At 41.8% G+C, this 23172-nt stretch overlaps 1 protein-coding gene across 1 annotated transcript in view; it reads right to left on the bottom strand.

The window, feature by feature from the left end:
• Positions 1–23172, bottom strand: part of LOC146681826 (uncharacterized) — a 113487-nt gene that overhangs the window by 49199 nt on the left and 41116 nt on the right. Inside the window, exons 20-25 of the mRNA XM_085448797.1 lie at positions 17698–17985; positions 17379–17455; positions 12642–12816; positions 11993–12280; positions 11675–11751; positions 10728–10902 (exon numbers count right to left, since the gene is read on the bottom strand). Coding sequence (XP_085304923.1) covers positions 10728–10902; positions 11675–11751; positions 11993–12280; positions 12642–12816; positions 17379–17455; positions 17698–17985 — 1080 coding nt within the window. The remainder of the gene's footprint in view (positions 1–10727; positions 10903–11674; positions 11752–11992; positions 12281–12641; positions 12817–17378; positions 17456–17697; positions 17986–23172) is intronic.

Below are 23172 nucleotides of genomic sequence, written 5' to 3'. Positions count from 1 at the left end.
AGGCATTACAAAATTCACAAATGTCCATCAACGTTCCCAACGCCTTGGCGAGAATGTAGAAGCTAGGAGACTATTGTGATTTTGGTGCCAATAAAGATGTATAGATATGTGATTGCAATATAGCCGATAGTGAAGAGCCCCAGAGGCTGCAGCTGGAGTTCAACTTAACCCTGAGAAAAGGTATTGGTACATGAAGTGTCAGATATGAGTGTAGCTTGTCAGTCCAATGTGTTCATCAACAATTGTAGGAACAGTGGAGACTGTGTTACCGACTGCACTGATGGAAAATGGCTTGTGCAGTTGCCAATTAATGGTACATCTGAGACATTTCCGATTAGCACAGATAACATTAAACTGTTAATATTAAAAGAAAGGGATGCCCAAACTCATTTTGGATACATACATTAAGAGGTCCATTTACTAAAGATGTACTTGGAGAACAGGTACTGGTATGATGAATTTAATTCTGATGAACTCAGAATGTAAAATAAAATCTTCTTCAGTGGTTATTTGATTTTTATTCACAACTGAATTCATTTCATGCCAATAGCACTGTTAGAAATATATCTACCTAGAAAATTGGTGACTTGTTCAAGACTTATTTTACCCACTGTATGCAGATCAACTGTCTGCATACTCTTGAAGATGTGCACCAGGAGGAACTCAGGACCCACTAGTCTGACAGTAGATCCAAGGATTTCATCTGGATATCTAATAGCAGTAAGGGTACCATTGCCTAGGCTGTAGAGTCATGGCCGAGGCCAACCCAGACAACCAGACTCAAGTGCAGATCACACAGTGAGGCACGGGTGAGCATAATTAACAGAACTTTATTTTCAAGGGGGAGACCATAATGCAACTGTGAACTATGAAAACACTGAACTAAGAGGAATAACATGAGACTTTAATAACCTTAGCAAACAGGAGTGATACTGAACTACGTGAAATACTAGATTTACAAAGGCAGTGGGAATTCTAACAAAGGAAACTGGTACAGGGGCACAGAACAATACCACTTTACAATACCGCTTTGCAATACCACTATTCATTCACTCTCACATTCATACACTGGTGGAGGCAAGCTACAGTTGTAGCCATGACCGGTTTGGTAGTACCAGTCATGCTGAACGATGTTACAGGCAGCATAAGCTGGCCAATTACATCACTGCTCCAAATGCGTCCTTCATTTCCCCAAATTTGAAGGATGGGTCGGTGTATCCTTTGTGGCCCAACATATCCCAGAATTCATAGCGCGGCGTTGAGTGTGGATAATTTAAAAAAAAAAAAAGGCGGATGGCTGAAACGGGGCAGCCGAAGAATAAACTTTTAAAAGCAAGTACTGAATATTATGCCACTTATTTATGTGCATATGTTTGACAACGAAGAACTTTAAAACATTACTATTGGCCACATGTCGGCAAAGTTATGTGACATTAGTGATGTTAGTACTTGCAGAGTCAACTTGGTTTTAAAGCCATCCATCCATCCATCCATCCATTCGCTTCCGCTTATCCTTTTCAGGGTCGCGGGGGGCGCTGGAGCCTATCCCAGCTGTCATAGGGCGAGATGGCCATGAGGACCATTCACAGAGAGTTGGGGAACGGCTGCAATCACAGCATTGTAAGATGGTGAAAGATGTACCCTTAGGCCCCTTCCTCGATTCAGAGATGGTCTTTCCCTTTCCATGTAAATGGCCCTCTTGACAAGAAGGCCCTGAGTAAAGATGGTTATCCCAGCTGAACTTTTGTCAAAGCTGGGAAGGCGCCAAAAGAAGGCTCCAGCCAATCCAGGAGAGAAGGACAACTGCTGCCTAAGCGAAAACCTGTAGTGTTCCTGTATGAGTCAGGAGTATCGGAGCACTTGAGACGCATTTTTCTAAACACTACATCTCTGTGGGTTTCAAATCCCAATTGGTCCACCCCAAGGATCGGGTCCCCCAACACAAACAGAGTAACATACTGTACGCTGTTAAGTGTCATGAGAATTTGCATAATTATGGGAAATGAACTGACCTCCCAGCCCATTGTTCCCTCAGGCTACGTCCACACTAATTCATTTTCGTTTGAAAACGCATCATTTTGTCTTCGTTTTGGCCTCCCGTCCACACTGAGACAGCGTTTTTTTTGCATTAGTAGCACTGCTGTGTTTGTTGCATCATATTGCTCATATGCTTTATATATTCTGAGGTAAGTTGATCTATAGTGTTACATCATATTCTATAAGGATGTTATGTGTTTGTATACTTTCTGCCCAGTTTGACCCATTTAGCAGAAGTCAGCCTGTTTAAGGCTCTGATATCTATTCTGTATGACTTAAAGCAGTTATGACATGGTCTGATTTTCTCACCCAATAAAGGAATACAGTGGGGCAAAAAAGTATTTAGTCAGCCACCAATTGTGCAAGTTCCCCCACTTAAAATGATGACAGAGGTCAGTAATTTGCACCAGAGGTACACTTCAACTGTGAGAGACAGAATGTGAAAAAAAAATCCATGAATCCACATGGTAGGATTTGTAAAGAATTTATTCGTAAATCAGGGTGGAAAATAAGTATTTGGTCAATAACAAAAATACAACTCAATACTTTGTAACATAACCTTTGTTGGCAATAACAGAGGTCAAACGTTTACTATAGGTCTTTACCAGGTTTGCACACACAGTAGCTGGTATTTTGGCCCATTCCTCCATGCAGATCTTCTCGAGAGCAGTGATGTTTTGGGGCTGTCGCCGAGCAACACGGACTTTCAACTCCCGCCACAGATTTTCTATGGGGTTGAGGTCTGGATACTGGCTAGGCCACTCCAGGACTTTCAAATGCTTCTTACGGAGCCACTCCTTTGTTGCCCGGGTGTGTTTTGGATCATTGTCATGTTGGAAGACCCAGCCTCGTTTCATCTTCAAAGTTCTCACTGATGGAAGGAGGTTTTGGCTCAAAATCTCACGATACATGGCCCCATTCATTCTGTCCTTAACACGGATCAGTCGTCCTGTCCCCTTGGCAGAAAAACAGCCCCATAGCATGATGTTTCCACCCCCATGCTTCACAGTAGGTATGGTATTCTTGGGATGCAACTCAGTATTCTTCTTCCTCCAAACACGACGAGTTGAGTTTATACCAAAAAGTTCTACTTTGGTTTCATCTGACCACATGACATTCTCCCAATCCTCTGCTGTATCATCCATGTGCTCTCTGGCAAACTTCAGACGGGCCTGGACATGCACTGGCTTCAGCAGCGGAACACGTCTGGCACTGCGGGATTTGATTCCCTGCCGTTGTAGTGTGTTACTGATGGTGACCTTTGTTACTGTGGTCCCAGCTCTCTGCAGGTCATTCACCAGGTCCCCCCGTGTGGTTCTGGGATCTTTGCTCACCATTCTCATGATCATTTTGACCCCACGGGATGAGATCTTGTGTGGAGCCCCAGATCGAGGGAGATTATCAGTGGTCTTGTATGTCTTCCATTTTCTGATGATTGCTCCCACAGTTGATTTTTCACACCAAGCTGCTTGCCTATTGTAGATTCACTCTTCCCAGTCTGGTGCAGGTCTACAATACTTTTCCTGGTGTCCTTCGAAAGCTCTTTGGTCTTGGCCATGGCGGGGTTTGGAGTCTGACTGTTTGAGGCTGTGGACAGGTGTCTTTTATACAGATGATGAGTTCAAACAGGTGCCATTCATACAGGTAACGAGTGGGGGACAGAAAAGCTTCTTACAGAAGACGTTACAGGTCTGTGAGAGCCAGAGATTTTCCTTGTTTGAGGTGAACAAATACTTATTTTCCACCCTAATTTACGAATAAATTCTTTACAAATCCTACCATGTGGATTCATGGATTTTTTTTTCACATTCTGTCTCTCACTGTTGAAGTGTACCTCTGGTGCAAATTACTGACCTCTGTCATCATTTTAAGTGGGGGAACTTTCACAATCGGTGGCTGACTAAATACTTTTTTGCCCCACTGTATTTCATATATCAGTCTACTCTTCATTTTATCAGAAACAGTTATCACAGCTCGTAAATTGTCTTTTTACACATGTTTGTAAGCACTGAGCCACATTTACTAATGCCAACATAATAAAGGAGCAATATTTGTCTCTTATATATAATACATCTATATATACACTGTCAGAGATACTTGTCTTTGAGTGAAGATTTAAGGTGATAGGAAATATAAATAACTGCAACTTCAATCTTTACTGAGGCTCAGTATTTGACATGGAGTTCAAGTTCACTGCTGCAATAACTAAAGTTTAATATAATAATAACTTTAATATTGGCCATATTATGTTTACATTACCAAAGTGAGATGACTTTAGTCTCATGAACAACATAAGCTAATTTTTATTTACTAGCTAATCTTAAAATGACTATTCAGCACAGAAATGAAGCCCAACAATCATGTTCTTATAGTCCCGTGGTGTCAGCCTCAGATACTCAACAAATCAAACAAAGCTCAAATAAAAACAAACAAATGAACATAAAAAATGTCTCTGTCAAACAATGCTGTATGAAACGTTTCCAGCGATTAGTATCATGGTACTAGGCAACCTGAGCAGCTCGACGGAGGCTAGACCGTCCCATGTCACAAACCTCGCACTTCGCTACGTCGGCCGCGTCCTCCGAAGACCGAGAAGGCCGGGTCCTCCGAAGGATGCAGACCCTGAATTGGGACACAGCTATAACGTTGTTACCGGCTTCTCCAGACCTTTTCACATCTGTCACATGTGCTCCGGGTGAAGCTGCTATCTGGGAACCCATGGTAGACCTGCCAAATCTGGTATTCGATGGCAAATTCCAGTTGAACGCAATGGTGTTGAGCATTGAGCACAGGACCCACCAGAGGACAGCAGGCCCTTAAGCCACTCTCATGAAGTGTGTTTCAGATTATTTGGACATTCACACCAGTGTTCTCCTGGAGGTCATATCGTAGCTCTGGCACTGTTCATCCTGTTCCTCCTTACACAAAGGAGCAGATACCAGAGCAGTACTAGTGGATTTTGTAGATATTAAGAATGAGCGAGGATGAAAACTTCAATGAGCATTACATGAAAAAGTTATGTAATTTTTATTACATCAGCATTTCTGTACAATAGAACACCTGCAGTTAAAAAGGCCAAAACTATAATGATGAGAAGATTTATAGCTTATCTCTGAAGGTTTGGCACAATGAAAGGTAGGAAAAAACCCTTTTGGTTTATGTGTTACCCGACACTATAACAATAATGGAACACAACAGTCTCCTTTGTTAGACCTAATAGGCGACATCTCGGTTTCACTCTGACGTGTAACCTTAAAACTGATTAAAACGACAACTACACAAAATTAAAACAGCCACAAAGAACTGTTTTTGTCCTGCTGTGAGCAAAGATGGTAGTGAGTGCAACAAAATGTTTTATGAGTGTTTAAGAGAAAAAGGCTCTCTAGGACTATGTGTGTATGTGGTCTATAATATGCCACTTCTCATGTGTGGTTTAACACTCACTGCAGATACTGAACGCCTGGGGGGGTAAGGGTATATTTTTCTTCTATACCTGTTTGTATGCAGCTGGTGTGGGAACATAAACATCAAAAATCCTGTTTGTATAGACATGTTAAAATGCATGATTTGAACCTGAAAAAAAAATAAATCAATAAATCAATAAATCAATAAATATATATATATATAATCATGTAACCCTTAAAGTGAGGCAGTAAGTGACAATTTCACAACCTTGTTTGTGCAGCTGCAGCACTATGACAACCATCTCTGGAAAAAGCATCATTTGACTTTATTATAGCCTTCTCATGATCAAATAACTCTATGAACTAAAAATATGGAAAAAAGAAACTTGTTGCCCACAGCAGCTCAATGTGGCTAACACTAGAATTCACCAGCTGACACCTCATCCTCATTCAGGTTTGACAGCGTTTCTAGTTGGTAATGGCAGATGCCTGAGCAGGAACTGAGGCTGCAGTTTGGAGAAGCCCTCAGAGGAGACTGATGGCCCATCCCCAAGAAGCACTGATGACTGTCTGTTACAAAGGTCGAAGACTCTAACTGGTAGGCAGGCTTAAGATGACGAGCGGCTCGTGACCTCAATCAGGTTGTCAGGGATTGCACTGAATGAAGTGCCAGCATTATTGAATGTGCCAACAAACATGAAAAAGGAACGCCAGGAAAAGAGATCAGAAGAAAGTGCAGATGATGAGAAAACTTGATGAAAGAGTGAGGGAACCTGAATCAGGTAGTGACTTGGTCGGGGTCTGAACAGAGGGTCTGGCGGTGAAGCATGCTGGGAATTTTTAGGCAGGAGATAATTGCTGACAGCTAAAGGCTTAAGGGTGAGTTGAAATTAAACTGGAAGATGCAGACGGGTTACCAGGCTGGCTAGTTTGCTTCATTTGAGTAAGGTACAGTGACTACTGATTGATTCCATAACAAATAAAGGTGATGTATCAGTTTTGGAGGTACTGGTTGAATTTGGAAGGTCACTTAAAGGAGCATCACCTAACACAATGAAAACCTACAAAACTAGCAGCTGTAGATCTGATCATGATCAAGCAGGACAGTTGATTATAGAAGATGTTGCCATTTGATATTGCAAGGAGATGTTGCCAGAACCACAAAAGACACTGTGTGCTCTCTATCACTTTAACTTCACTCGCCTCTGTCAGTGCGCCCCAGGGCAGCTGTGGCTACATTGTAGTGTAAAGCGCTTTGGGGTCCTTAGGGACTAAGTAAAGCGCTATACAAATGCAGGCCATTTACCATTTACCATTTAACACTGTGCCGTAATAAATAGGGGTGCAACGATACACAAAATTCACGGTTCGGTTCGGTTCAATACTTTGGTGTCACGGTTCGATATATTTTCGATACAAAAAAGATGTTCATGCCTTTTTAATTTGTCATTTATTAAAATTATAAATATATATTTTAACTCAAAAGTACAGTTTTTAAATTTAACCCTAACCCTTGTGCGTGTTTTTTATTTTGACAGCGAATGCGCACCTGCGGACCACTTATGTGCACCCCTGGTTATTTAGCTCGTCATATTGCAGCCACAGAAATTATTTTGTCCATGAAACCATAAAGCTGCACTTTCTTTTTGCCTTATAGTCTCATTTGTCATAACTTTTCCGTTTTGTGGTAAGCTTTTCTTTGGCTGTCACTTCTTCACCCTGACCTGTCTTATTTGGCTCAGCAGAACTAAAATATAAATCCTGCTGGTTTTACACACGCACTCACATAAGCTCAGCGATTCTCTGCGCAATCAACCTCTCACATGTTTAAGCTTGCTGCGGGAGATTTCACTTGTCATGTTTGCATAGTAAGCTAACGATTGATAAGACGATGTCAGAGGAATTGGTGCACAAATTATCATCACTCACAGATCAGTGCTGTCGCTCTCTATACACAGTTCGCGAGATTGCAAAGTGAAAGCAAAAAACAAGCGCAAATTCAAACGCGATTTCAATATGTCACATATTGACAGTGGCTCACCCATGCCAATGACATAATTACCCAGCTACATTTCCGAAAGAATGCAAAAGCATTGACATATATTTTTCCTTCCTACAATAGCCCGACGGGCAGGGAAGAGATAGATTTTGGTAGCCCGACTGGAAAAATCGCTAGCTCCAGGACGTCGGGCTAGCGATATTGCGAGCCCTGTATCTGATTGAGGAATCACTCATCTTTGGAAAAGAGAGTTTATTACAGAGAAATGTCTCTTTCCAAAATAAAAGCTATACTATCCGCTTCTTCTGGGCTATATTCTCAGCAGCATATTAAACATATCAGGTCCCCATAAGGAGAATCATGTGCTAACGGCTGTCTAAATGACTCGGGTAAAGTTAGTAGCATGGTTGTTGTTTTTGTCTTTGCACTAGGATGATGTCGGTGTAAATGTGCAGTCATATTCATTGTGTTCCCACTAGTGCTTTCAGGTTAATCTCGTTGAAATGACCTTAACGCCACAACACGGCAAATCTCCGTTAACGAGCTACCGCCGATCGCCCCGTGCATGGGGCTAGACGGCCAACACGTTAACGAGCTAACTGCGCTAACACACTAGTTCCCACCCATGTAATTAAGCATTGCATGGCACATCCAACATACTGTTTTACTTTAGTCCATGACTCGCTTACCTTCAGGGTCATACGTCACATGAAAACCAAAATAATTCCAAACACCAGATCTGAATGAGGGTGGGGGAGGTCCATGTTGCAAGGAGAGCTTAACTTCTGTCTTGCTAGCTTGCCCTGCGCTCTTCCTTCTGACTATGCTGTCTGTGTTGAGCGCTCAGTGGATCTGCGCTCGACAGTGCAGCCTAGGCGGAGTAGTCGAACGCAGATTCACTGAGCGCTCAACACAGACAGCATCTTCAGAAGGAAAGTTGATAAAATAAATTACAAATTTTGTATTGTTCGATACATATGTGTACCGAACCGAAAGCACTGTATCGAACGGTTCAATATCGATACGAATATCGTTGCACCCCTAGTAATAAACTAACAGGTTATTGTCGAAATGTTACCGCGGGAAAAGCATTTTTGCAGCTCAATGTTGAAGCTGCAGTTAATAACGAAGGTTTGCATGTTTTCGTTGTAACATGTGACGTTTAGCACAATAATAGATATTAAACTGTTTGACATGTAGTTTTCTGAATTCATTTATGTTGGAAGTGATAGCAGAGCTGTACGTTTTCATTTTTTCAGAACATGGTATATCATGTTTAGGTGGAAACCAGCGAGTTAACTTCCTGCTAACTTCTAACTCTGTTAAATTTAATAAATTCTGTTTTCATGGATGCCTGGATGTCAAACTTAATTGTTACAACTGGTAGAGCAGCAACGCTGATCATTTTATTAAAGATGAAAGAATTTAGACAGTTTTTAACTCTCAGTGATGCCGCAGTGTTCGTTTGACTTTGGGACCTGAAGCGGAGTTTTGGACCCAGACTACTCTGCGAGGCTCCCGGCTATGGTAGCCGAAATGCTCCGACAATCCATCAAGCAGTGCAGCTTCATAGCTTCGTACTAAAACTTTTTTTGACAGATTTTTGAGCGCCATGTACCACATAAAATCAGTTCAAGGTCAGTAAGCACAACCAGAATTCATTCATAAGGTGCACCGGATTATAAGGTATGCTGTCGATTTTTGAGAAAACTAAAGGATTTTAAGTGTGCCTTATAGTGCGGAAAATAAGGTAGACGACAGTATTCCAAGAATAATGTAGTTTTAATAATGTATCTTTTAAAAACACTGTAACACATGAGTCATTAGTCCATTAATGTTGATCAAATACTGATTAGCACTTGTTTAGATTTAGATTAGATTGCCTGTATGGATTCATTTCCTTTAACCTGCTCCATTATTGTGTGCACATTTAACCCAGTTTATACAGTCAGTGTAAACACACTAAACACACTGTTTCATCTCATCACTGAGGCTGGATAATGATTGTATTTTTTCTGTTGTCTCACTCAGAGGTTCTGGGATGCTGCTGGTCATGATGGTGGAGATCAGTTATTTGAGTGTTGCAGGCCAGCTCACTACAGCTGCTGCTGATGTTGCTGCTGTTACTGAGGGATCTGCAAACGAAGCTCCTCCTCCTCTGTTAAAATAAGCATAGACAACAGGGAGAATGAGCTCAGTTCAGTTGTGTCAATACGGCGCCAAATCACAACAATAGTTGCTGCGAGACACTTTATATTTTAAAGACCCTACACTAATCCAAAGAAACAGAGAAAACCCCAACAATCATATGACCCCCTATGAGTAAGAGCTTTAGTGACAGTGAGAAGGAAAAGCTCTTAACAGGAAAAAACCTCCAGCTCAGCGAGAAGTGGTCATCTGCCCCGACCCTGGTGTGAAAGGAGGAAAACAGGACAAAACACATCCTGTGTCTTCACATCACAATCAACTTTCAACATTTCTGGCAAAATCTGCCATTACTAAGACGCTGGCTTTGGCGTGGTGCTGTCAGCTAAACAGGGATGAGCCAGAATCGAACTTCATCTGCTTTCCAATCAACAAACTCTAAAACCTGAACACATAGGGTAGGTGTCACTCAGATTTAAAAAAAAAAAAAGAAATCAAACCCAGACCACCCAGTCACAAAAAATTTTGTTTTGTGTGTCAGAACAATAAGGCTGAATGTCACAGCCAAAAAGCCACCAAAGGCAGATTACAGTGTAAACGCTGTCTCCAGGTGGATAACAGCAGGAGTGATACACCCCTGCTGTGAGGCCTGCAGGCATCAGGATTGTGATATTCTCCTTTAGCTTATAGTGGAAAGAAATTATTTTTTGGAGAGGCACAAATAATTTGTGTGGCATCTTATTTGATGCAGAACACCTGATTGTTCTGTAAATAGTTTGACATTTTTATTAAAACCTTGCGCCTTGGCTGCATTTCTAGGTAAAAAGAATCAGCTTTTTCTGTATGGTCTGGAAACAACAAATGACAACAACAAGGATTACCACAAAAAAAATACAAATATCTGATGGTGAAGAATGACAGCAAATTGTATTTGGCATTTTAAGTGGGACTAGAAATAGAAAAAAAATTAGTTCATTGTGTGAAGTTTAATTGCTCCTCATTTCATATAAGATATGAAATATACCCACAGGAATCCAGACGCCACTTGGATCAGCTTCAGAATAAAACAACAGGAGTTGAAATGTATTTCATTTGGAGATGAGTGAAATAAAAATGGACAGGTGATAGCACATGATACTTACTGGGCGTGAAGCAGTTTTGTATAACAGGGTCACTGATGGCTAAGCTGATGGGGTTAGAAACACAGCAAACCACAGGGGTGTTTACCACATCTACAGCTCTTTTTATTAGGATCTCCCCTGTTTCTTCCAGCTGTGTCTCCGCACTAGTCCATTCAAATCTCACAGTGTTGTCTTTCTGTGGAAGAAAATATGGACAACAGTCTTTTCCATCTCTTTCCCTCACACTCTGCTTTTCCTTTCTTTTTCATGCTTTTTATAATCTGTGTAAATATTGTCACTTCTTCCCCTCATTACAAAAAGAAAGAAATGGCAGTTTGACAACCAAAATTCATAACCACATCTAAGTGCTTTCATCAGCACCAGAGTTAAATCTCTACCAGGATAAGGAAGTCTCTATAAACAGATGTTTAGAGGACTTTGAGTGCATTTCAAATGCTCCAATTATCAAGGCGAGTAAAAGAGAGTGGTTCCTCTCAGAAGCACAAACTCAGCTAAAACATTAAACAGAGATTAGGTTTAAGTAACATATGTGTAGTATGAAGAAACGCCAATCCAAACCTTGTGGATTCAGCAGTTTCTGTGTGAATGTTCTTAGGATCTGATGATTTACATACTGACTCTGTGTGTCTGAACTCAGAAAATACAACAAAAAATAAAGAAACATGAGTAAAAGTATTGCTGACGATAGAGCTAGTGGTTTCATAGACATTTTAAGCACATTTCAGTGTCTTTATCAGTAAGTGGAGTTGAATCTTCTGGAGGATCAAGATGTCTAAACAATTTTATAACCTCCTCATATAAAACAGAACAGCTGCTCACAGCAGCTCAGCGAGGCTGAAATAACGAAAACTTTGTCTCCAAACTCACAATTATTGGTTCAACTCTTTGAAAAATATTCTGACCTGAAACCTGAAATGTAAATGAAACAGACTCATAGTTGTCCTCACCTGACCAGCATTGCAAGTAAAGCTGACTGAGTCAGAGTCTGTACACGTCATCGTCACGCTGGGCTTCTGCACACGGTCTGAGGTAATAAAATGTAATAAATAACATTATATGAACTTCTGCTAATGATGTATTAATAAAAATAAATAAATAAAACTTGCAAACCAAACTGAACAGTGACTTTATATTAATATCAAACATTTTCTGTTGACAAAAATGTAAAAATTAAACAGCTTCTGATCCATCAACACACTTGTTATGAAATATATTTGCATATTTACATAACCAGAAAAATGTATGTATAATATGTTGTTACTTACCTAATACACACAAACGCACACTTGGTAAAGCTCCCACATTTATTCCATCTTCACTGGTAACCACTGGTCTGTATCGTCCTGACTTGTCTTTGGTGAGTTGTGTCAGCTTTAGTGATCCAGTTGAATCAACAGCATCATTTTTCCCCATGATCACCAGTTTCTGTCTGCGATAAAAGATTACACTTGTGTCCTTGAGCCATTTCAGGTTATCTGATTCCTTCAACTCATATCTAAGTGGCACAGTTAAGCTTGATCCTGTTGCAGCGTACACACAATCATCCTGAGAGCCTGAAAGACAAAGAAATAAAGAGGAATTTCATGACAAATTAAGAACAGTCATGCTAGAAAAGCTCTCAACAGCCACGTGTCAGTTCATCAAATCTGAAGGAAATTATTATTTTTAATTATTACATGTTTTATCTTTAAAAAGGTGAATGAAAACCTGGTGTCAAGACAAGACAAATATGCAAAAAACATTTTTCAGTTGCTGAACTACGGCCCACAGGCAATGCTGCGGTGGTATACACACCACCACAGGAATCCAGACGCCACTTGGATCAGCTTCAGAATAAAACAACAGGAGTTGAAATGTATTTCATTTGGAGATGAGTGAAATAAAAATGGACAGGTGATAGCACATGATACTTACTGGGCGTGAAGCAGTTTTGTATAACAGGGTCACTGATGGCAAAGCTGATGGGGTTAGAAACACGGCAAACCACAGGGGTGTTTACCACATCTACAGCTCTTTTTATTAGGATCTCCCCTGTTTCCTCCAGCTGTGTCTCCGCACTAGTCCATTCAAATCTCACAGTGTTGTCTTTCTGTGGAAGAAAATATGGACAACAGTCTTTTCCATCTCTTTCCCTCACACTCTGCTTTTCCTTTCTTTTTCATGCTTTTTATAATCTGTGTAAATATTGTCACTTCTTCCCCTCATTACAAAAAGAAAGAAATGGCAGTTTGACAACCAAAATTCATAACCACATCTAAGTGCTTTCATCAGCACCAGAGTTAAATCTCTACCAGGATAAGGAAGTCTCTATAAACAGATGTTTAGAGGACTTTGAGTCCATTTCAAATGCTCCAATTATCAAGGCGAGTAAAAGAGAGTGGTTCCTCTCAGAAGCACAAACTCAGCTAAAACATTAAACAGAGATCAGTCACTGACTGGTGAATCTAAATGTGCTTTATAAGCTAGCTACCTCGTGTCCAGACTTGTGGCACAGAGTAAAAAGTCTTTCACTAAAGCGGAGGAGTTGATTTTGCCTGCCGCTGTACATATGTGCCATGAGATGATCGGAGAGGCTGCTGCAAAGAAGCTACTGACCATCCCACTCTAACAACAATGTGAGCCACCATTTAGCGGACATGGCCTTAGACATACAGCATCAGCTTCTGGAAAGAATAAAAAGTAGTCCATTTTTCTCTTTGCAACTAGAGGAGCCCGCTGATGTCACGAATGGTGCATTGCTGCTGGTGTTTGTTATCACTGGGACAGCAGTTTGCATGCTGCTACCAACTCGAGCCACGGCTCAGGAATGTTTCACTGAGAACGACCTGGACTGGCAGAACTGTGTTGGGGTGTACAGTAATGGTGCAGCTTCAAGGACTTGCAGGCACCACAGCTTCATTAGGCAGATTCTTGACCGTGCACCAGAAGCTAAACGGACCCACTGTTTTCTCCACTGTGAAAGCCCTGCAGCAGCAGCAACAGAGATGTCACCAGAGTTCCACGAGGTGATGGATGTAAGTGTGAAAACTCTCAATTTCACTAAAAATAATGCTGTGAACTCCAGATGTTTTGCCAAGCTTTGTGAGGACATGGAAGCAGATCATGTCCAGCTGCTCTACCGCAGTGAGGTGAGATGGCTTTCAAGAGGACTGGTCCTCAAGCATTTGTTTGAACTAAGGAATGAGGTCTTTTCCTACGCAGAGAACATCTCCTCTTGCACATTATTATGCCAATTCAAAGCTTTCCTACCTCTGTGACATTTTTTCACTGCTGAACCAGCTGAACATCTCACTTCAAGGGAGAAACAGCAGCATGTCGTTTGTTACAGACAAAGTTGAAGCTTTCAAGAGTAAACTTGCTTTGTGGACTAAGAGGGCCCAGGAAAAGAGGATGGACATGTTTCCACTTTTGTCTCACATCTTGGAAAAATCCCCTCAGGTGAAGATCAGTGACTCTGTCTGTCAGCACCTTTCACCACTGACAGAGAAATTTGATGAATGTTTCCCTGAGGATCCCAGAGAAGGACATGTGGATTTTGGACCCATTTCCAGTGGATCCCATTTAAAATGATGTTGCTTTGCCCTCACATCTGGAATCCCAGATTCGGGAACTTTCCACCGACACCACTTTAAAGTTGCAGTGGGGCAAACTGGGCCGGGGCTCCTTCTGGATTGCTGTCTCAAAGGAGTACCTGTGTCTGGCACTGAGAGCTGTGAAACTCCTTCTCCCATTCACAACTACATATCTGTGTGAATCGGGATTTTCTATTGTGGCCACAACCAAGACCAAAGCCTGAAACAGACTCAGAGCAACACTGGAAGCTACTCTGAGAGGGAGCCTTTCCCCTATTCCACCCAGACTGCATCTGACCGTGTCTCAGAGGCAGGCTCAAGTGTCTCATTAAGAGGTGAGCATAAAAGGGGAGTTGCAGCTTGTTTGTTGTTGCTCATTTGTCTCAAATATAAAGAGTAACTTCTGGTTCTGCCAATGAAAAAAGGTTTACTGCTGAAGCAACTTTCAAATTCACTCACAGATTATCAAGTCAAGTCAAGTCAACTTTATTTGTCAATTCTGCCACATGTACAGGACATACAGAGAATAGAAATTTCGTTACTCTCAAACCCTAGATGAAATAGCAAATGAACATTTAAATATAAGAGAGTGATTAAAAAATGCAAATAAAATAATTAAAAAGTAAAAATTTAAATAAATACAATACAATTTTACGTATAACAAGAAAGCTATGCAATATACAATATACAATATTCAAGTAAGGGTAAATGACATTGAGTGTAAACCAGGCAGAGTAGTGCAAATAAGCAAATAGTGCAAATGGAGATTTAGTAATATACGGTAAGAGATAGTGTAACAACAAAGTCTTATGAGGTAATGGCAGTCCAATGCTCCACAAAGTGACTGGTAACTGGTGCAGGCCAGTGAGTGAGTCAGAGAGAGTGTGTGTGTGTGTGTGTGTGTGTGTGTGTGTGTGTGTGTGTGTGACAGAGTTCAGTGAGACCATGGAGGAGAAGAGGGGAGAGGGGGCAGAATCGGGAGGGAGTTAAGCTTCCTGACAGCCTGATGGATGAAGCTGTCCTTCAGTCTGCTGGTCCTGGCCTGGAGACTCCGCAGTCTCCTCCCTGACGGCAGCAGCTTGAAGAAGCTTTGCATTGGGTGCGTGGGATCAGCCGCTATGCAAAGGGCTTTTTTAGTGAGACGGGTGCTGTAAATGTCCTGGAGGGAGGGGAGAGAGACACCAATGATCCTCTCTGCAGCCCTCACTATGCGTTGGAGGGTTCTATTACAGGACGCATTGCAGGCTCCAAACCACACAGTGATGCAGCTCGACAGGATGCTCTCGATGGTGCCTCTGTAGAAAGTGTACATGATGGGGGCTGGTGCTCCTGCTCTTCTTAGTTTGCGGAGAAAGAAGAGACGCTGCTGTGATTTCTTGGCCAGTGCTGTGGTGTTGTACGTCCAGGAGAGATCCTGTGTGATGTGCACACCCAAGAACTTGGTGCTGCTCACTCTCTCCACAGTCAATGGTCAGAGGAGCATGTTGGGTGTGCATTCTCCTGAAGTCCACGACAATCTCCTTCGTCTTCTCCACATTCAGAGAGAGATTGTTGTCAGCACACCACGTGGCCAGGCGTCTCACCTCACTTCTGTAGCCGGTCTCATCCCTGTTGCTAATGAGACCCACCACCGTTGTGTCGTCCGCAAACTTGATGAAGAGGTTGGAGCTATATGATGGAGTGCAGTCATGGGTCAGCAGAGTGAAGAGGAGGGGGCTCAGCACACATCCCTGCGGGGCCCCCGTGTTTAAAATGATGGTGCTGGATGTATTACTGCCGACCCGTACTGCTTGAGGTCTTCCGGTGAGGAAATCCAACAGCCAGTTGCACAGTGAGGTGTTGAGCCCCAGCTGGACCAGTTTTTGAGTGAGCTGTTGGGGGATTATAGTGTTGAATGCTGAACTGAAATCTATGAACAGCATTCGAACATATGAGTCTTTTTTGTCCAGGTGTGTGAGTGCTGAGTGGAGTGGAGTGGAGATGGCATCATCGGTTGAGCGGTTGGGCCGATACGCAAACTGGAAGGGATCCAGGGAGGGGGGCAGGACAGACTTGATATGTTGCATGACTAGTCGTTCGAAGCACTTCATCAGGATGGGAGTAAGTGCAACATGACGATAGTCATTAAAGCAGGAGGGAGATGACTTTTTTGGAACCGGAATGATTGTGGTGGCTTTAAAACATGTGGGGACGACAGCCTGGATGAGTGATATGTTGAAGATGTCTGTGAAGACATCAGTGAGTTCCACTGCACAGTCTCTCAGTACACGAGACTATATTTTCATTTGCACTTTACTTAAATTTTATAACGGTTTATTTATTTATTTCATTAGAAAATTATTTTGAATGTATTTATTTTATCACTACATTATTTATCCAATTTCTATTTCCCCCTCTTTTCTTATCTCTTTAGCTGTAGTAAAACTCAATTATTAATTATTATGTTTGTGTGTTATTAACCCTGACTTGAGCCTTTCAATTTCTATTTGCAGTTTGATTTGGTGCATGAATCGTTAACCTGTTTGGCATTTTGTTTTTATTGCAGGTTCGCATACACATAATGAATGAATGTCTTTGTGATTATTACATTGCATCATGTCATCATCATGTTTATTTGACAAGATTTTAACTGTTAAAATGAAGTTGATTTGATTTAGTTATTACATATAAATCAAACTAAAAGCAACATCAATTGTTTTCAATACAGTGTTATTATCTGAATGGGCCTCGGGCCACTTTGTAGTGGATAAGTTGGGCCCCGAGGTAAAAAAGGTTAAGAACCCCTGTTATAGACTATATTTATACGAGATGTGTATACTTACTGCATTTGAATCATTTTAACCACATGTAACACCTGCAAACACGTTTTTTTTGTTTGTTTTGTTTTTTAATACTTTGATTTTGCCATCCCATTTGATTTCCATGCCACCTTAAGAAAATTTCTCTAGATCCACCCTTGTTCAGCAGGTTTCAGCAGAGGAGAAATGAGGCCTTTGTCTACAGATTCTTCAACAGCTTAATTATAAGTAGCTATTTGAGGAACATGAGATATCAATAAAATATTAAATATTGTCCTCACCTGACCAGCATTGCAAGTAAAGCTGACTGAGTCAGAGTCTGTACACGTCATCGTCACGCTGGGCTTCTGCACACGGTCTGAGGTAATAAAATGTAATAAATAACATTATATGAACTTCTGCTAATGATGTATTAATAAAAATAAATAAATAAAACTTGCAAAACCAAACTGAACAGTGACTTTATATTAATATCAAACATTTTCTGTTGACAAAAATGTAAAAATTAAACAGCTTCTGATCCATCAACACACTTGTTATGAAATATATTTGCATATTTACATAACCAGAAAAATGTATGTATAATATGTTGTTACTTACCTAATACACACAAACGCACACTCTGTAAATCTCCCACATTTATTCCATCTTCACTGGTAACCACTGGTCTGTATCGTCCTGACTTGTCTTTGGTGAGTTGTGTCAGCTTTAGTGATCCAGTTGAATCAACAGCATAATTTTTCCCCATGATCACCTGTTTCTGTCTGCGATTAAAGATTATTCTTGTGTCCTTGAACCATCTAAGGCTCTCTGATTCCTTCAACTCATAGCTAAGTGGCACAGTTAAGCTTGATCCTGTTGCAGCGTACACACAATCATCCTGAGAGCCTGAAAGACAAAGAAATAAAGAGGAATTTCATGACAAATTAAGAACAGTCATGCTAGAAAAGCTCTCAACAGCCACGTGTCAGTTCATCAAATCTGAAGGAAATTATTATTTTTAATTATTACATGTTTTATCTTTAAAAAGGTGAATGAAAACCTGGTGTCAAGACAAGACAAATATGCAAAAAACATTTTTCAGTTGCTGAACTACGGCCCACAGGCAATGCTGCGGTGGTATACACACCACCACAGGAATCCAGACGCCACTTGGATCAGCTTCAGAATAAAACAACAGGAGTTGAAATGTATTTCATTCCCAACTCTCTGTGAATGGTACTCATGGCCATTGATCAGTGGTTGTTGACAAGTGGTCATGAGAATTTGCATATTAATTCGTATCAAGATGGCAGCGTGGACGCACACAGCGACTGCTCTCTCTCCTGACAAAACAGTATCCCCGTGTTTTTTTTGCTCTTTTTCTTGTTTTACACAATGTTCATACAGTTGCATGCTTTTTTTTCATAATCAAGAGAAGCAAATCCACGAACTTTTCAATCATGGAAGAGCTACGAATTACACTGAGGAACTGCAGACTGCTTCAGAGGCATCTACCATCAGCAACCCCTGCTACTAGATCTCGCCCATAGTGGAAAAGTCTCAGGCGGTTCGAGAGGAAACAGAAGAGAGGTAAGTGTGGAGGCATCTGGAGTAGGTACGTTTCATATACTTTTCATCAAGTTTGCAGATGACACAACTGTGGCAGGTCACATCAGCAACAGTGATGACACCTACTACAGGAGTGAAGTTATCCATCTGGCCAAGTGGTGCAGCAACAACAACCTCTCCTTGAATGTGGAGAAGACTAAGGAGATCATCATAGACTTCAGGAGAACTCACTCCCTGCACACCCCACTAACCATCAATGGTGCTGCTGTGGAGAGTGTAAGCAGCACCAAGTTCCTGGGTGTGCACATCTCAGAAGATCTCTCCTGGTCAAAAAACACTGCGTCACAGGTCAGCAAAGCCCAACAGCGAGTCTACTTCCTCTGCAAACTGAGGAGAGCAAGAGCCTCAACCCCCATTATGAGCACCTTCTACAGAGGCACAGTTGAGAGTATCGTCACCAGCTGCATCACTGTGTGGTATGGCTCTTGCCGAAGCAAGCGGAGAGGATCATTGGTACTTCTCTTCTCTTCCCTCCCTCCAGAACATCTACTGCACCTGCCTCATCAGGAAAGCCCTCTGCATTACAGGTGACTCCACTCAACCGTCCAACAGCTTCTTCAGTTTTCTGCCATCAGGAAAGAGACTGAAGAGCCTCCAGGCTAGAACGAGCAGACTGAGAGAGAGAGCTTCGCCTGTCAGGCTGTCAGGATGCTGAATTATCTCCCTGCTCTCACACACATGAACTCCAGACCTGCATTCACCTCTCCCCTCTGAACCCCCCCATTCCCCAGACATACAAAACTCTGAACCTCCCCCATCACCTGTTCCCTGACTGCCCCACCCCCACTTGCACATGAACTTGCCCACAATCACTAGGATTGTGTTGGACACCGCTGTTTATATAATTGTGTAGTTTTGAATTGTGGTGTATAAAAGATGTTTTAGTGTACACTGAGGGCCATGGGGGCATATATTTACAGTCATTTCAAAATATGACTGTAAATATATGGTCTTTGACAGTAAAGCTGACTTTGACTTGACTTTGACTTTGATTAATGATCAAGGAACTGACCTCACAGCCCATTGTTCATTCAGTGGTGCTAGTTTCAGTTATTGTGCAACTTTACTGCTTATAAGGTTGGTGAAACCTGCAGTAACCATGTCATGGTCCGGGTAAGTGCGGAGTTTTTCCACTCTGCTGGGCTCCGCCTTCAGGTGGAAACTCCAATCAGCCTTCACACCTGACTGCAATCAAGTCACCGGCATTTAAAACCAGCACTCCCAACAGACCTCTGCCAGACCTTCAGCTAACTCGCGTTAGTGCTAGGCCGCAAGCTCTTGTGAGATACCGTAACTTTTTTATTTCTACTCACAGTCTTTTCTTTCTGTCATAGTTATCCGCCTGGTCATCTGGCTTCACAAGTTGGAACAATACGCATCTCTGCCTGGATGCAGGTTTTCAGCTATCTAGTTTCACTCCCTTCATCGTGGCACCTCTCTTGCCTGCCAGGACTGTTGGACTCTCTCTGGACCACTACTCACCCGGACCCTTTGGACACTCTCCTCCCTAGTCCCCCTTAGCCTGCAACGCGTAAGCCATTACAATGATAGTTTAATCAACCAGCCGTGATTCACTGGAATTCCACTGATTGTCTATCTCTTCTATTTCCACGTTCACACCATCAGAAGTGGCAGAGGGTTCAGCCTCACACGCCTCACACTCTGGAGAGGACTCACTGTGGTGAGGGGGCGCTGCTCTTGTGGCGACCTGCAGCAGGTGTTTACTGGCGTTTTCTTTTTCTTTTTAACTTTGTTTTAACTCTGTTCTTAACCGTGGTTTTAACTTTTTATGAAGTTTTTTTTGCCGAGATGGAGATCTTCTACACCTTAGTTTTATTGTTGTTGCCGATATTCACCTGGAGTCATTCGCTCTCACTGACAATCACTTATACACGTGAGGAACTACTTGGATTACAGTGGTCCTGTTTGTCTATGTACGACTCTTCTAATGCTCGGACAGATGTGATTCTTGGTGAGGATTTATTTGCCCGGTCAAAGACTAATTTTGGAAAGCCCCGCTGCTTGAGAAAACGCGGAAAGAAAGGCGGCGTGCGTCAGCGTGTAAGAAAACTTGGAGGAAGAATCGTGTTCCTCTGCCTTCTATGATTCTGGCCAATGTCCAATCTCCATTGTCCATTTTGATTGCACTGACTGGTCTGTGTTTCAAGAGAGCACTTCTGATTTGGATGCACTCAGCGATGTGGTGTGTAGCTACATCTCTTTTTGCAAAGACTCTGTGGTTCCAGTCAGAGAATTTAAGACTTTCCCTAATAACAAACCGTGGCTCTCTAAAGATATTAAGGATCTGATTCTTAAAAGGAAAATTGCTTTTAACGAGGGAGACGTTCCCACTATGAGAATATTGAGGAAGGACGTGAGGGCTGTAATAAAGATCGCCAAGATGAGGTATAGAAATAAGACTGAGGCAGAACTCAGCAGTAACAACCTCCAAAGAGCTTGGCTTGGTATGAAAACAATGGCAGGGCTACAGACGAAAGGTAAAAGTAATATTACCTTAGAGGGGTTTACCTCTGACAAACATCTGGCAGACAGTCTTAACAGTTTTTACCTTCGTTCTGAGAACTTTGACTGTTCTAGGCAGACCAGCACACTGAAGGAAAAGACCATCACTCCCCCATCAATTTGTATTGATGAGAGGGGGCTAATCTCTTTAGACACACTAAAAGCAAGAGTCCTGGACCTGACAACATCTGTGGACAGGTACTGAGAACTTGTGCTGATCAGCTGAGTGGGATTTTTCACTATATCTTCTCACTTTCTTTAGAGCTACAGACAGTACCTAAGATTTGGAAACATGCTGTCATTGTTCCTGTTGCTAAGGGCAGTTCTCCTAAGGCACTGAATGATTTTAGGCCCGTGGCTCTGACTTCTTTAGTGATGAAGACATTTGAGAAGATAATTAAGAAGGAGATTTTAATGCATGTTGAACACCATCTTGACCCCTTCCAGTTCAGGGAGAGGTGTGGAGGATGCTGCTGTCACACTCCTGCTTCTCTTGTATGAGCATCTTGAGGCCCCTCACACCCTTGCAAGATTATTATTTGCTGACTTTTCATCTGCATTTAATACAATTCAACCCTTCTTACTTGCTGACAGGCTTTACAATCATTTCAAGCTTGACACTAGTCTGGTCGGCTGGGTGACAGACTTTCTGACTAATAGGTCACAATGTGTGAGGGTGAATCATGTATTTTCTGATGTGATCTCCTCCTCTACTGGATCACCCCAGGGTTGCTGCCTCTCTCCCCTTCTGTTCATTCTGTACACAAATGAGTGTCGCAGCAATTTCACAAACAGACACATCCTGAAGTTTGGTGACGACACAGTGATCGTCAGTCTTCTAGTGGTGGACGAGTCAGGCCATGGACAGGTTGTAGATGATTTTGCGAATTGGTGTGATGAGTCCTTCCTTTCACTTAATGTGTCAAAAACTAAAGACATGATTATTGATTTTAGGAAGTCCTCTTATAGCTCATCACCCACTATCATTAAAACTGCCGATATTGGGATCGTTGAGAGTTATAAATATCTAGGTGTGGTACTTGACCATAAACTGTGTTTTGAATCTCATGCTGATGCCACTACTAAAAAAGTTCAACAAAGACTGTTCTTTTTAAGGAAAATGAGATCTTTTAATGTCTCATCTCAGATGTTGTCTTTGTTTTATAGAAGTTTTATCAAATCTGTGATGTCCTTTTGTATCGCTGCCTGGTTTGGTAACCTGACGGTGAAGAATAAGAATCGGTTCGGACTTCTGGTAAAAACTGCTAGCAAAATTTCAGGGCGCTGGCAAGATGGACTTTTGGCCATTTACAATAGAAATGTGCTTAGAAAGGCTCATTCTATTATTAATTGTTTGAACCATCCACTTCACAGTGAGTTTGAGTTGTTGCCTTCCGGCCGCCGTTTTAAAGTACCTGTGAGGAAGACTAAAAGACTCCAGGTCTCTTTTATCCCTACTGCGTCTTGTCTCCTCAATGGCAAATAACTGTCCTTGGACTTTCTATCACTATTATTGTCATTATTATTTTATATTATTGTTCTGTTTATTTTTTATCCTGCTTGTGGGACAATAAAGAAATTGAATTGAATTATAGTGACTCTGTGCACCTACTGCTCCTTCCCCCCCCCCCCCCCCCCCTTCCCAGGATCTGTTCATGGACTCTTGTATCTAGTCATAGCACACAGCTGGAGTTTAATGTTTCATAGTCTTAGACTTCACAGTTAACAGTTCATAGGTTTCTTAGTTCACAGTTCATAGCCTACATATTTTCCCTGCATTGTAATTAAAGTAGTCACTGTAAATAAAGCACTGTATTCACATCAGTTTGCCTTCCTTTGTGTCTGCACTTGAGTCCACACACACAGCCTGGTCCTCTCGGTCGTAACAAATCTGAGACTGAAGAAGTAACTTGGATGAGTGATGAAACGTTTCTCCCACTG

Source organism: Copadichromis virginalis, linkage group LG23 (genome assembly GCF_057382275.1).
Source record: "Copadichromis virginalis isolate Kocher_CV1m ecotype Utaka linkage group LG23, C_Virginalis_male_GT1.1, whole genome shotgun sequence".
In the NCBI taxonomy this organism is placed as follows: Eukaryota; Metazoa; Chordata; class Actinopteri; order Cichliformes; family Cichlidae; genus Copadichromis; species Copadichromis virginalis.
The sequence above is the reverse complement of the archived record's forward strand: the minus strand, read 5'-3'. Positions and strand labels throughout refer to the sequence as shown.